This window comes from Cuculus canorus, chromosome 1 (assembly GCF_017976375.1).
Source record: "Cuculus canorus isolate bCucCan1 chromosome 1, bCucCan1.pri, whole genome shotgun sequence".
Lineage (NCBI taxonomy): Eukaryota > Metazoa > Chordata > Aves > Cuculiformes > Cuculidae > Cuculus > Cuculus canorus.
In genome coordinates, this window is record NC_071401.1 from 104,971,503 (window position 1) to 104,984,627 (window position 13,125).

At 40.6% G+C, this 13,125-nt stretch overlaps 1 protein-coding gene across 21 annotated transcripts in view; it reads left to right on the plus strand.

Moving 5' to 3' along the window:
* The window catches only part of ROBO2 (roundabout guidance receptor 2), a 928,484-nt gene that overhangs the window by 441,953 nt on the left and 473,406 nt on the right, over positions 1-13,125 (plus strand). The window contains exon 1 of one of the 21 annotated variants that reach the window (XM_054069980.1): positions 8,898-9,776. The exons of the other annotated variants lie outside the window; for them this stretch is intronic. Coding sequence (XP_053925955.1) covers positions 9,722-9,776 — 55 coding nt within the window. The 5' untranslated portion in view covers positions 8,898-9,721. Of the gene's footprint in view, positions 1-8,897; positions 9,777-13,125 lie in introns of those variants that run through there. 21 annotated transcript variants of the gene reach the window in all.

The window sequence follows — 13,125 nt, forward strand, 5'->3', positions numbered from 1 at the left end:
ATAGTTTTAACTGCAAAATATAAAAAAATACGATAGTTCCTTTAGTGATTATACAGGATACTTGTTTATATATGTACGTACTTGTCATTTTCATTAAATGCATACTTTTTAAGGAGAAGTCTTGCTCTGAGGTTTCAGGTTTTTCTTCTTTTGTCTTTCTTTCCAATTTACTTTTAAAATTCATGTGTCTTGACCACTCCTTTAGTCTGCCATGTATAGGAGAGGTAATAGCCCAAATTCTGCTGTGGGTGCTCTCTGTGCTTCAGCTGCCTGTAACAGAATCACAATTTTAAAAAAAGAAGTCATATACTCACATAAAAATCTAGATAGAAAACTAAATTACATCAGCAGTGAAAAATCATATGACTGAAACATCAATTCTAATTTAAAAACATTTCTTGAGACAATGCAAAATGTAATTCTATTGCTGAAGTGAGGCAAAGCTGCTCTGGGACAAAACTAATATAGAAGTCTGACAAATATTGTTAATAACCATTGATATGCGTAACTGACAAGAACAGTGTTGACAGCACCATATCACAAAAAAGAATCATATCCTGATGGGAACATTACAACCCACTGGTAGAAACATGCAAGAGCCTCTAATGCTGTTAGGGTTGCCACCATTGAGATGGACCAGATTCTCAGGAGCTGACATCTTCATAAATCAGAAGCTCTGTTGTACCACAAAAGGTCCTTAGTTTGACTAAGATATGATTACAATTGAGGAATGTAGTACAGCAGAAATCTTGCTGAGCAATAACCTATCTGTGCCATTGACACTTTGGAGGCCAGAGATAACAGAGGGATGTTAGTATGTCTGGCTTCTTCTCGTACAGAACAGTAAATATAAAATCCAGATAAATTCAAAAGCCATTTAAGTTCAAAAAAACCCCTGTATGTGTCTATTAGAATTTTCAAGTGAATTGACTCATTAATGACATAAGAAATCTTGTTTCCTACGATTTATTAAATTACACTTCCTATTTTAAAGAATATTTGCCTACCTACAAATGTGTGTCTACATAATGGACATATACATACGGAACTCCTTGTATGAATTTCTGCCCCATTAACAACTGATGTACATATACAGTTTCATACTCCCATTTTAAAAGCTGAAATTAAAGTGTAAATATTGTTGGCTAATGTAGATGGGTGTCAATATACACTTTTTATACAAAATGTGACATGTCATTTAATAAGAGAGCGTAACATTACTTATAATATAATTCTGTTGGAATATGCTGTTCAGCTTAAGACTTATTTACGTATCATTGTATTACAGTTAAAATGTCGTGTTGCTCTTTAGCTTGATTTTCTGATCCTTGGAAGTCAGGGTGCAGTAGATATACTTATATTCATATGGATAAGTCTGATTGCACTGTGATGAAATACATTTTTCTAGTGAGAATTTCACCTTCCCGTGTCTCAAGTAAGTGGGGTAGGATTTTATCCTCTTCCAGTTCTTCACTTTAAATGCTCAATCTTTTTTTGAATGATACAATCACTACCTTTTGCCCTTTGGAAACCTAAACTGTCTTTTGAAATTAAGCTTAACTTGTCACTTAAGGAATGGTTTTATTTTTTTGTATATAAATTAGGGCAGAGTACATTTTTGTTAATTTTTAATAGAAATGAATGTCTGGAAAGGGGACTACGTTATCAAAGGAAAAAAAAAAATTAGTCCTGGAATCTTATTCTATTTGTAATTGATAAAATATGTCTACGATGCCCTTATTTACGTAGATTAGCGTTTTATTACATGATTGGTGCCTTCATCTTACTAAGTAATTGACTTAGCCTTGACAAAGGAATGTATAATGTACAGAGCCCTAGATATAAGTGAGGGAATAGAAATTCCTGTTTTAGCTTTCAGGAAGACTCATAAGCCTTGCAATGGGAGATGTACAGAAGTACTGATATAATTAAAATATTTGTGCATAAGTGGAAATTCCTGACATGGAGAAAGCTAGTCAGACACAGTCTGTGCATAAATTTGAAGGGATGCAATTTGTCCTGTTGCAAATAATGAACTCATGCTGCAGTCTACAATGCGGAGGCGACCGTAAGCCTGATGTGCAACTTTCCACACTTGGTAGAAAGGCTAATAATTTTAGATACTGCAGTTGCAAAAGGAAGCATTTCCAATCACCAGAGTGGAAGGAATGGTCTTCTATTTGTAATATTAACTGTTCAGTCTACATAGGAGTCACTCAAAAAAGGCTCCTGGTATTGCAACAAGAATGTCTTAAATTTGAGAAAAAAATAATCAATTCTGTTATTTCTAGCTTGTGCATGCAGCTTTCTGCAATTTTATAACAGAAGTGAGCACTACTGAACTCTTTAGTACACAACTATCTACTAAGAAACCTTGACGTTCAATGTCAAAGTACACTTCCATGCTCAGAACTTTGCCAGTATTGCTAGTCGTAGATTTATGGAACCTTAGGAAAATACTGTTTAGAAGAGGCCTCTGAAGATCATGTAGTTCAAGTCAAAGATGGTTCACCTTCAATTGGACATTGTCCAATTGAGTTTTTCCAGCTACAGTGATTCCAGTGCACTTGTTTCACTGCCCTTGTAGTAAAAAACTGTTTCCTGACATCTAACTAGAACACTCCCACATTACAACTTGTGTCTGCTGCCTCTTATTGCACCTCTGTGAGCCTCTGAGAAGAGTCTGGTTCCACCAGCTCTATGCAAATCTGTGAAACTCTATAAGAAGCCCAGCAGTTTTGAAACAACTTCAGTGCTTATGATTGTGACCAGCACTGTACTCTTCACGCTCCAGGTTTTGAGTTCAGTCACTACTGCAGTAAGTCACAGATGTATTTCTAATATGTACTATTCTTATCCCTTTAGTATAAAGATGCTGTTGCTTTTTACAATGTTAGCTCTAGATAACTCAAAGGATGGTGTGCTGCCACCTTTTTTGCAGTAGGAAAACACAGACCTGTGTTTCACACAGCGGTAAACTTACTAGTTCATTTGTGAATGCCACATCTATAACAGAAACTTCCTTTGACCTCACATCTTGCTCTCAGAAAGGAGAAATTTGAGCCTGGCTTTATGTATAATCCATTCTCGAATTCTTTTTTAACTAAGAATTATTTCTCTGCTTTCTTGAATTTTTGACCAAGCTGCAAAGCATGAAAGACAGTCCATCGTCTTTTTATGTGTGGTAAAAGTACATCCACAGAACAAATGGAAAGTATGATCTACAAAATCTTTACATGAGAACATAGTATCTATCATATAAATATTTGTGCTTATTGCCTACTCTGAATCTCAGATAAAAATCAAAGAATCAAGTAGAATTTATTTTAGGTGAGACTATTTTATAACTTGTCAAGAAACCGTACCATCTTTCTGTTACCAGTTTTTGCACATTTAATGAGCTGTGGATGCAAAACCTAAATTGAGCATATGATGTATATAAAAAACTTGCAATAATTTAATTTACCAAATATTTATCTCACCAACAGGATAGATCATCCTTACAACTGTGGTAAGCACTGTAGCTGTACTAGTAATTAAAAATAATACAGACATACTAACACAGTCTAGCAATGTATGCACATTTCAAACTAGGGTTCTTAATGTTGTTTGATTGGCATTTCCATAGGAGCATTCTGAAGTCAGATGCCACAACTCAGGAATTTTTAATGTTGAAGCAGAAGGTCGTCCTGCGTGCCACAAGCAAGAGGCACCTGTGAGACAGAGAAACACGCACATGCTTCTAGCCTCCATTTTTTTTTTGTTTTTTACCACGAGGGTAGTTCTAGGAAAGCAGATTAATCAAAATTATGGTAGCTAGGGACAAGAGAAAAATTAATCTCCAGGGGCCTTCATGAGAGAGAAGCGCTTGCAGTTTTTCTCGCAACATGTTTTCTTTTCCTGAACTGAATTCCTGATTTACCTCTCAATGTCCAATCTTCCTCTGCAGCAAGAATAACAATCGTGCTTCAGCATTTATAAGGATTAAAACCCATAAATTCTGTTCTCTCATCATGTATTCAATAGTGAGATGACATCAGAACTCAACGACCTGGAACAGAATAGCACAGAGGAAGACAGAGTATGTTTTCTGGGAAAGTCTATGTTCACTGTAGATTTTTTTCCTTTCTGTTTTTGTATTTCTGAGGCTGTCTATCCTTACATTCACTGAATTATCCTCTGCATCTGCCCTTTGGTTCCAAGACCAGGTTCCTAACTGAAATACTTAAATTAGTTACCTACCTTTAAATTATATGGCCATCATGTCACATGTATGTGACGAGCCTTGGCCTTCTTTATCCTGTCCGTACACAAATGGGCAGCATCCCTGTACTCTTCCCAGGTTCCCAGCTAGCACTACCTGTGCAGTTCCCTCTTGCTTTTCAGTTTGACTAGCAGGTCTCGATTCACTCACTCTGGTCTCTTCCCTTTCCTGCCTGATTTCCTACATCCGGGGACTGAGCGCTACAGTGACTTTCAGCAGTTCCTCAGATAAGTAACACAAGTGTCCAGAATAAATTCTGTATGATCCACTTCAACTCAACCTCTTCTCTTTCAGAAGATAACAGGAGCTTTTTATGGCAACTAGGAAAAGGAGTATATGACATACATTTGTAACACCAGAAACGGTAATGTTGGTTTAGAAGAAAAATGCTGGGAGTGGTAAAGCTCACCTGAAAAAGAGTTGCAGTCTTAGAAGACTTGTACTTTAAGCACTGGATCTATTCTTTTGTATACTAAATATATATTTTAATGCAGATATATAAGTCTAGGAATCAACGATATGAAATATCAGACCGGGGAAGCAGTTAAATCTCGTACCAGACTTGTACAGATATCTGATCTTACTTTTGTTTTACGAAATTGGTCCTGCCTCATTTGATGACATTATTATGAGAAAGTTCTAAATTCTCACATTAACAATACTCTTTGAACTGGACCTTTATATGCACCAATACTGACGTCTTTTCTCATCCTGCTCACACCAGTATTTCATCAGTTGTCATATTGCTCATAGCCAAACAAATAGTTGGCACATTCAGTTCCTCTGTATAGACTTTGCTATTCAAGCAAAGAACATCTGTCGTGTGGGCCGTGTTCATAGGAGGTTACTGAAAGACAGGCGAGACAAGCACATGTTTTTTAATTCTGGTATCTGCACTGCATCTTGTAATGAAAGCAAACATTGTTCCAAGCAAGCTCTGTAGGCCAGTCAAGCCGATCTGTGATGTGTCCTGTGTTTGTGAACGATAACACATATTAACCTCCACTGCAATGCTCCAGTAGATGACATTGAGGGGGGCGATGTTAGACCTTATTGTGTTTTGTTTTGTGTTTTGTTTTTATGCTAGCCGAAGTTAGCTGAGTTTTCTGAGTTTGGCCAAACAGCACCAATACAAAATTGGTGTTGTCTTAGATCCTGCTATCCATTTTGGAGAACTGTTAATGCTTTACAAACAAAAAAAACCCACTGAAATACATATAGGCAAAAAATTATGCTTGAAAATGCTTGATTAAATTTGGCTTAATAGTTTCAAACTTTTGCAAAGTGTTTAATAGTTGAAAAGTGGTATTCTGTAGAAGCGAATTAATAGAACAGTGGCAACTATAATGAAAAACCCATTGATTTCTCTGAGAATGTTTGTATGAGTCATACTCTTTTACAGGTAAAGGTTTTAAAGACTGTATATATCTACGAAGTGTTGTGGTGTACATCAGCTATTATTAAATTTATCTTAAATGTATTTAAGAAGCATGAAAATAACTAAAAAGTGTCTAGATATTTCCAATTTAAAGCTTAGTAATAAACAAATCAGCCTTTTCACTAACGCCGTGTCCTTGACATGTCCACTACAAAGGGAAATATTGTTTAATATTTCATGTCTTGTTACACATACTGCTGCTACACATACTACACATCAGGTAGGTGATTTATGGTTTTCTCAGTTTGCCAATTCACATGCACACTGACAAAGAATACCATTTTGATCACCTTACCCTAATTAGCCTTAATTATAGCCTTCTTCACAAGGTGGTCTTTAAATGTATTAATATATATTTATCTGCAGAGCATATTGTGAGTATAGGAGGACATCATTCTCTGATTTGCATAAAGAGGCTTTGGAGAGTTGTCATCCGGCTTTGTATGGAATAGCAATAATCTCAGACACAAACTTAGATAACAAACACCTCACACTGTCATGCTCGGTGACAGCAGAATACTTGTCACTAATTACACAAAAGAATCAAGGAGGAAACGACTTTGCAGACCATTTATTTGAGCAGATGTGTGCAGTGTACAGAAATGCGGTTCAGATCAGGAGTTATTAAAAGAATACATCTCTAGTAGATGAAAAATGAAACAAACAAACAAAATAAGTAAATAGAAACCCACAAACAACAAACCAGCAAAGAAGAGAGCTGATAAGAGAAAAATACTTTGGACTAATTGCTTTAAGGCTCCTTCTGTTTATAGGAGTTGGAACTGGATGATCTTCAAGGTCCCTTCCAACCCAGTCCATTCTATGATTCTATGAAATAGCTCACGTTAGCACAGCAAAGCGACTCACACGTTTTTATTCACCAGTTGATCTTTTATTCGTGTTAAAACGATCCTCAACTCCAATATCCCTCTAAAAACTAAAAGCACAGGCTACCAATAACACATCCGAACAGGTTTCTTTGTCAAAGTTACGCGTAAACCTACTTCGTTTCGGGGTTTCTCGCTGGAGAAAATGGTTTATCGCCTATCTAAGCAGCCCCGTGGGCTCAGGGAGCTCCCGGGTTTCCCCCATCCCCATCGCGCCACGGCGCAGCCCCTCGGGAGGCTCCGGGGGCCGCCCAAGGGCCTCCTGCGCCCCCCCCGACCTCGCCGCAACAAAAGGCGGCATCGCGGGCAGGGGCGGTGGCGGCCGCGCGCCAGTAGGGGGCGCTGCCGGATCGCCGAGCGGCGCTGCCGTGACCCTTCCCCCGCGCCCACACCCGGCGCTTCGAAACTCCGCTCCCCAGCACCTTGTTCCTTCCTTCCTTCCTTCCTTCCTTCCTTCCTTCCTTCCTTCCTTCCTTCCTTCCTTCCTTCCTTCCTTCCTTCCTTCCTTCCTTCCTTCCTTCCTTCCTTCCTTCCTTCCTTCCTTCCTTCCTTCCTGTGCCTGGCACTTTCTTCCCCCTTCCCTGCGGTGGTTTAGGGTTTATTGTTGAGGCGTGACAGCCTCTGCCGCGCACGCGGAGGAGCGGGGCTGCTCCCCGCTTTATTCCCCGCTGTCCTCAGGGAATGCCGGGCGCTCCCGCCAAACTTTCCCGCTGGTCGGAGTTGCAAACGGCAGCCCAGGCGCCCGGCACTGGGTCGGGGCTGTGCCAGAGCCCCACAGCTCTACAGACCTGGCAGCACGCGAGCCATCAGTTCCATTTTATTTGCCACCTTTCTCTCCTTATCCCTCCCTTCTTTCCTTCCTCACTCCCTTCCTCCCTCCCTTTCTTCCTTCCCTCCTTCCTTCCCTTTCTCCTTTCTTCCCTCTCTCCTTCCTTCCCTCCCTCCCTCCTTCATTGCTTCTTCAATCCTTCCTTCCTCACAGAGTGGGTCAGTGTAGAAATCTCTAGGGAAAGACCCTTCCGAGGGTCTCACTCACTCCCAAGTGTCTGTGTATGTGAGAGAGAGGGAATGAATAATTAGAGAGCAATTCCACTAAATCACTTACCGAAACAAAAAAATAAATTGCTGTCCATTGAACGGGAAGCAGTGAGAAGCACTATATATGCTATCTAGACTATATATATATACACACACACTATATATATATACACACGTACACTCACACACAATATAGATACACATACTGTATCTATATGCTGTATCAATACATATATATCTATATATTATCTATGTATAGTATGTACAGTGTATCTATACAGTATACACATCTACATACATATATAGAGTGTATCTAGATATATACTGTATATACACATCTATATAGAGATATGTGCGGGGTATCTATACAGTATGTCTATATAGAGATATAGACAGTGTATCTAGATATGTACAGTGTATCTGTATATATATAGATGTGTGCAGTGTATCTATACATATATAGTGTATAGATACATACATAGTGTATAGAGAGAGTTTCTAGATATATACAGTGTATGTCATATATAGATGTATACAGTGTATCTACACATATATAGTATATATATACATACATAGTATATATATACATACATAGTGTATAGAGAGAGTTTCTAGATATATACAGTGTATGACATATATAGATGCGTACAGTGTATCTATACGTCTATAGTGTATAAATATAGATATATATATAGACATGGTTTGGTGGGAGATAGGAATGGTTGGACTCAATGATCCAAGAGGTCTTTTCCAACTTGGTGATTCTATGATTCTGTATATAGGTATACTTATATAGTGTACAGATCTAGTATCTAGATATATAGAGTGTATCTATACAGTATATAGTGTAGAGATATACTGTAGAGATACACTGTATGTATAGTGTATAGATATGGCGAGTGTGTGTATATATATATATATAGCATATAGCACATGGATACACTGCATATATATAGTGTAGAGATACACTGTGTCCCTATATATATATGGTATAGGTATAGTCTAGGTAGCGTATGTAGCGCTCCTCAGAGCTTCTCGTTCAAATGGGCTGTATATAACACTGTGTATATATATACACACACACACACACACACTATATGTAACGTATATATATATATGGTACCCCTGCCCAGCTGCAGAGGGGAGGCGCGGGGCGCAGCCCGCCCCAAGCCCGCGGTGCGTGCCCAGCTCGGCGCCCCGGGCGGAGAGGGACGCGTGGGTGTGGAGCGCGGCGGTTTAGTCCACACCCCGCAGCCTCCCTTCCCCAGGCAGCCTCGGGAGCTGCGCTCATTCTCCTCCCTCTCCTCGCCAGCCGGTGTGTCCGCGGCGGCAGGAGGAGGCGGGAGGGGAGAGGAGGAGGAGGAACAAACTGCAGGGCAGCAGCCCCCGCTCCGGAGTTACTGCCCTCCAGCAGTGTCCGGTCGCCTTCGCAGCGAGGAAACAGGGAAGAAGCAGGGAACAGGGCTTTATTTTGAGGGGATGCTGAGGGAACCGCTCCCCTCCCGTAGCGCGCTGCCTAGGCGTTCCTATTATGGAAGTTAAGTGAGAAACTCCGCAGCTTGAACTGATTTGGTTAGAGAAAAGGAGAGAAAGGGGCAGGGGGAGGGCGAGAGGAAAGCAAAATAGCCAAACCGAGCCAATGGTTTTCCTGCAAAGTGCCGGGAAGTTTGTGGAGCACTTTCTAGGAATCGGGTCCTTTCTCAGTCTCTCCTTGTCTTCCGAAGAAAGAGCTCGCTTTTGGATTGCCATGGATCCTAAAGAGAGTCCTAGACATACTTGAATAATTCCTCTGCTTGGGCTGGATTGGTGGCAATTTAGGAAGGAGCGTGTGTGCAAAGCAGAAGCCTCCGGAGCTCGCTCGCCGCTGTAATCTGTATGGATCTAAAAGTGTCACATTCAGGACCTTTCCGTCTGCAGCTTTTGATTTGAAGATTTCCCTTTCCACTTTAAGAAGCTGCTAGGAAACTGAAAACTTTTGGACCTACCTCTTACTGGTTTTGGATACTTTTTTTTTTTTTTACTTTTTTTATTTTTTTTTTAAATCTCTGTGGAATTGGTCTTGCAGGCGATTGGGATTGCTTTTAATATGTCAAAATGGGTCTGCTGACGCCACTCCTGCTCTTTGGATTTGCATTTGCTCAAGTCTATGGTAAGTTCCCTTGTTTTAGGTATGCCATTTGTGCGCAGAAATCCCCTTCTTCTGAATCTGATTTGGGACAGCACATGGCCGGCATCATAAGCTTAAACCTTACAGAGCCTTAAGTTTGTTTCTGGTATTAAAAAAATGGTATTTCGGGAGGGAGGGGGAGGAAGAATATATGTTTCCAATAAGCGGTCCTTTCCGTCTCCTACCATAATGGCAAAGCAGCTTATGAATGGAAGAATGTCAGCTTGAGGTAGCGAGGAAAGAGTGAAAACTACCGTGACTAAACCTCTTCTTTCGAGGGGAGGGAGGCGGTAAGGAGAAAGGGAAGGCAGGGAGCTGTTGTGACTGATATTACTTTGCCTCCTTCTATTGTTAAACTTTCCACCGGGAGCGCCAGCCGATGGAACAAATAGCCTAGTTGTGCCTCGGCTCCAGGTGAGGCGAACCGGCGGATTTCCAGAGTCCCTAAGCGCCTCCTTTGGAGGCTGGAGCGGGCGAGGCGCAGCGCCCCCTCCCCGCGTGCCCCCGCGGGGCCGGGCAGGTGCGTGGTGGCTCCGCTGGAGGCGGGGGCTGTACGGGCTGCCCACCATCTCCCCCCCTCATTATTCCGCAGGGAGTGTGGTCCGAAAGCTCAGCAGCGCTTGGGGAGAAGGGTGGGTTCCGCCCCCCCATCCCCCCCGCACTCCTTCCTTTGGGACTGCTCTGCGACGCTTCTTGCGGTTTTCAAGTTTAAGTAATGGATGGGGAGCTATAAATTAGCATCTCGGGGAAAGCACGCTTTAGTAGGGCGGAAACTTCAGCGCAAGGGTAAATTGTCTTTCAAAGTAGAGGATGGCGCTGTGCCGCAGCACAGGCGTTGGATGCATTGCCGTAGTTAAAGCACACGGCCAGGAAACGAGCGCCTGTAAGAGCAGACACTTCTACACGAGGGCGTGCTGGGACCGAGCGCTCGGCAGTCCTCCCGAGCACTGAGTGTTCGCATCTCTACGTGGGCTTTTAGACTTTTAGTGGATTTAGTGTCTGGGACCCTGTCTGATTTTGCCTGTCAGAGCAAACTTTGTTCAGGAAGCTACTGCTCACAGCATTTGCTGTATCAGTCCTGAAGCAAGGACTCTGGGTTTATTGTTTGCAGTCACGGGCTGCTTAGGGTGTTTCTCCCCCTCCTCTCATCTTCCCCCACTCCTTAGCAAGAAAGGAGATGAGAACAGAGGGGCATTCAAGTGCAGTTTTACATGGGTTGCATAATATGCTGTGCTGTTTAATGTTCAGATTGCTCTAGCGATTAAGATTTCTTCCTAACGTATGTAGATGCTAAACAGTAGGAATTTTAACTGTGAAAGGATTTAATGGAACATTTGGAGCTATCAGCACGGTAATAGTTTTGCAGGGATTTTTTTTTTTTTCTGTTTGCTTTATTTTTCCTACTGTAACGTATTTCGATCCTTAAGTTTAAGACAACTGGTATCAGAGATATCTTTGTACACAAACTGAAAACATCAGACTGTAGAAATGTAATTATTAGTAAGTGTTTAAAATTGTATGTAGCTAGAAGGAATACAATTAAAGTGCTCAATGGAAGTGACAGAGTGAATCAGAGGAGCTTGGTGTTACAGAATGTAATTAATGTACCAGGCTGTTTGGAGATATATGAAACAAATGCAATTAACCAGCTTGCTGGAACGACAGGAGCAAAACGTAATTTATTCTGGTTTTGTCATGGGGAACACAAGTAAAACCTTTGTTCTGGTGTAGCCTTTATAGGACAAGAAGGGGGTGGGGAGTGGTGCACGTGAGGCATATAGCTAATTTAGAGCTTGTGCCATTAGAAAAAACGCCAAGAAACTGCCGAGAATAGATGTGATCCTCCCCTTTTGTAGGAGGGTATTGAAGAGTCCGTCAAGTTTGCCTACATTAACAAATCCTTTAAATAAATAAATAATAAGCTTTGCGAGTAGCACATCTTGACCGAGCAGAGATAAGCTGTTATTGTCAAAATGACTAACAAGTAGCTTTGAAGAAATACTGGCGAGCGAGCTTGGCACACAGCACTTTTGTCTCAGTAGGAGCATAGTAATTATGATTACACCTTAGGGTGACATATACCACCAGTTGCTTTGAAAAGATCTATATCAACAGTAGCACTATTCGTAATGCTTTAATTTTAAGGAAAAAAAAACCCCTCAGCAAACATTTGTTTAATGTGTCCTTGGTTTGTTTTCTGTGTTTGAAAGTTAGCTCTTAGTGCATTTCAGGTTTTGAGGGTTTTTTTTGTTCTTGTGTCAGGTCCCAGCACAGAAAGACACTGTAGCATCTGAGGCATGTTAGCCATCCTTGTCCCTGTGACACGGGTTTTATTTAGTGATTCAAAAGTGGTATTACGTAGTGCATAGCGGTATAGATTAAAATTATATTTTTTCCCTCTAAAGTTATTTTTCTCTGTCCATGCTTTTATGATACCTGGAAACTGAAAGCTTGATGAAAATGGCAGAAAACATGTATGCATATTTTTAAATTATTATTGTGCCCTGCCCATATTCTAACAGTCTGTTCAGGAAATAATGGTAATTCTCTTTTACTTTATCTATCAATCTTGGTTGCCATTCTTGAAAAAGCAAACAAACAAAAATCAAACACGATCCCCACCCCCAAAACAAACCCCCACTCCACTAGAGAGAATCTGTATCATAAAATGTAACACTAGCTGTTGGAGTTAAAACAGCTTATTGCATGTTTTCTAAATAGTGTTCAATTTATTTTTATTTCATTGCTATGTAAGGTTTGTTATTTTTCTTATTAATAAAGTTTGAAGGAATGAATATTAACAGAAAAGTGCACAACTGCTGTGACCGTAAGTGTGTGGATATTATCATAGACATCAGTTTTAGTGGGCCATACTCTGCCCTGGTGGAACTTGCAGTGCTTTCAGTGAAAATGGACAACCTTTTAGCCATTGTCCACTGAAAATTGCAGACTACAAGTGTCATGCTCCTGAATGTGTGTTGGTGTTAAAGATATTTGAGTATAATTCTGTAAAGGCAGCATTTTATGTCTGTATTGATATATTTCAAAAGTACTTTTCTCTTAATGAAAAATCTGTATCTGAATGGTGGTGAGGCTCAAACATTCTCTCTTTTCCTTTTTTTTTTTTTTTTTTTTAAACTCATTTTATTTCTTCACACCAGTGAGCTACACATCTGTGGCCTTGTACAGGTCTTGGTTGCCTATCAGAGAACATGGCTTACATATAAAGCTAGAGTATATTCTTCCAGTAAGTATTTGAGCTGACAGGGTCTTGATCTCTCATGTGAGTTTTGCTGTTGATGGATAACCTTTGCTTTTGTGGATTGTGTGC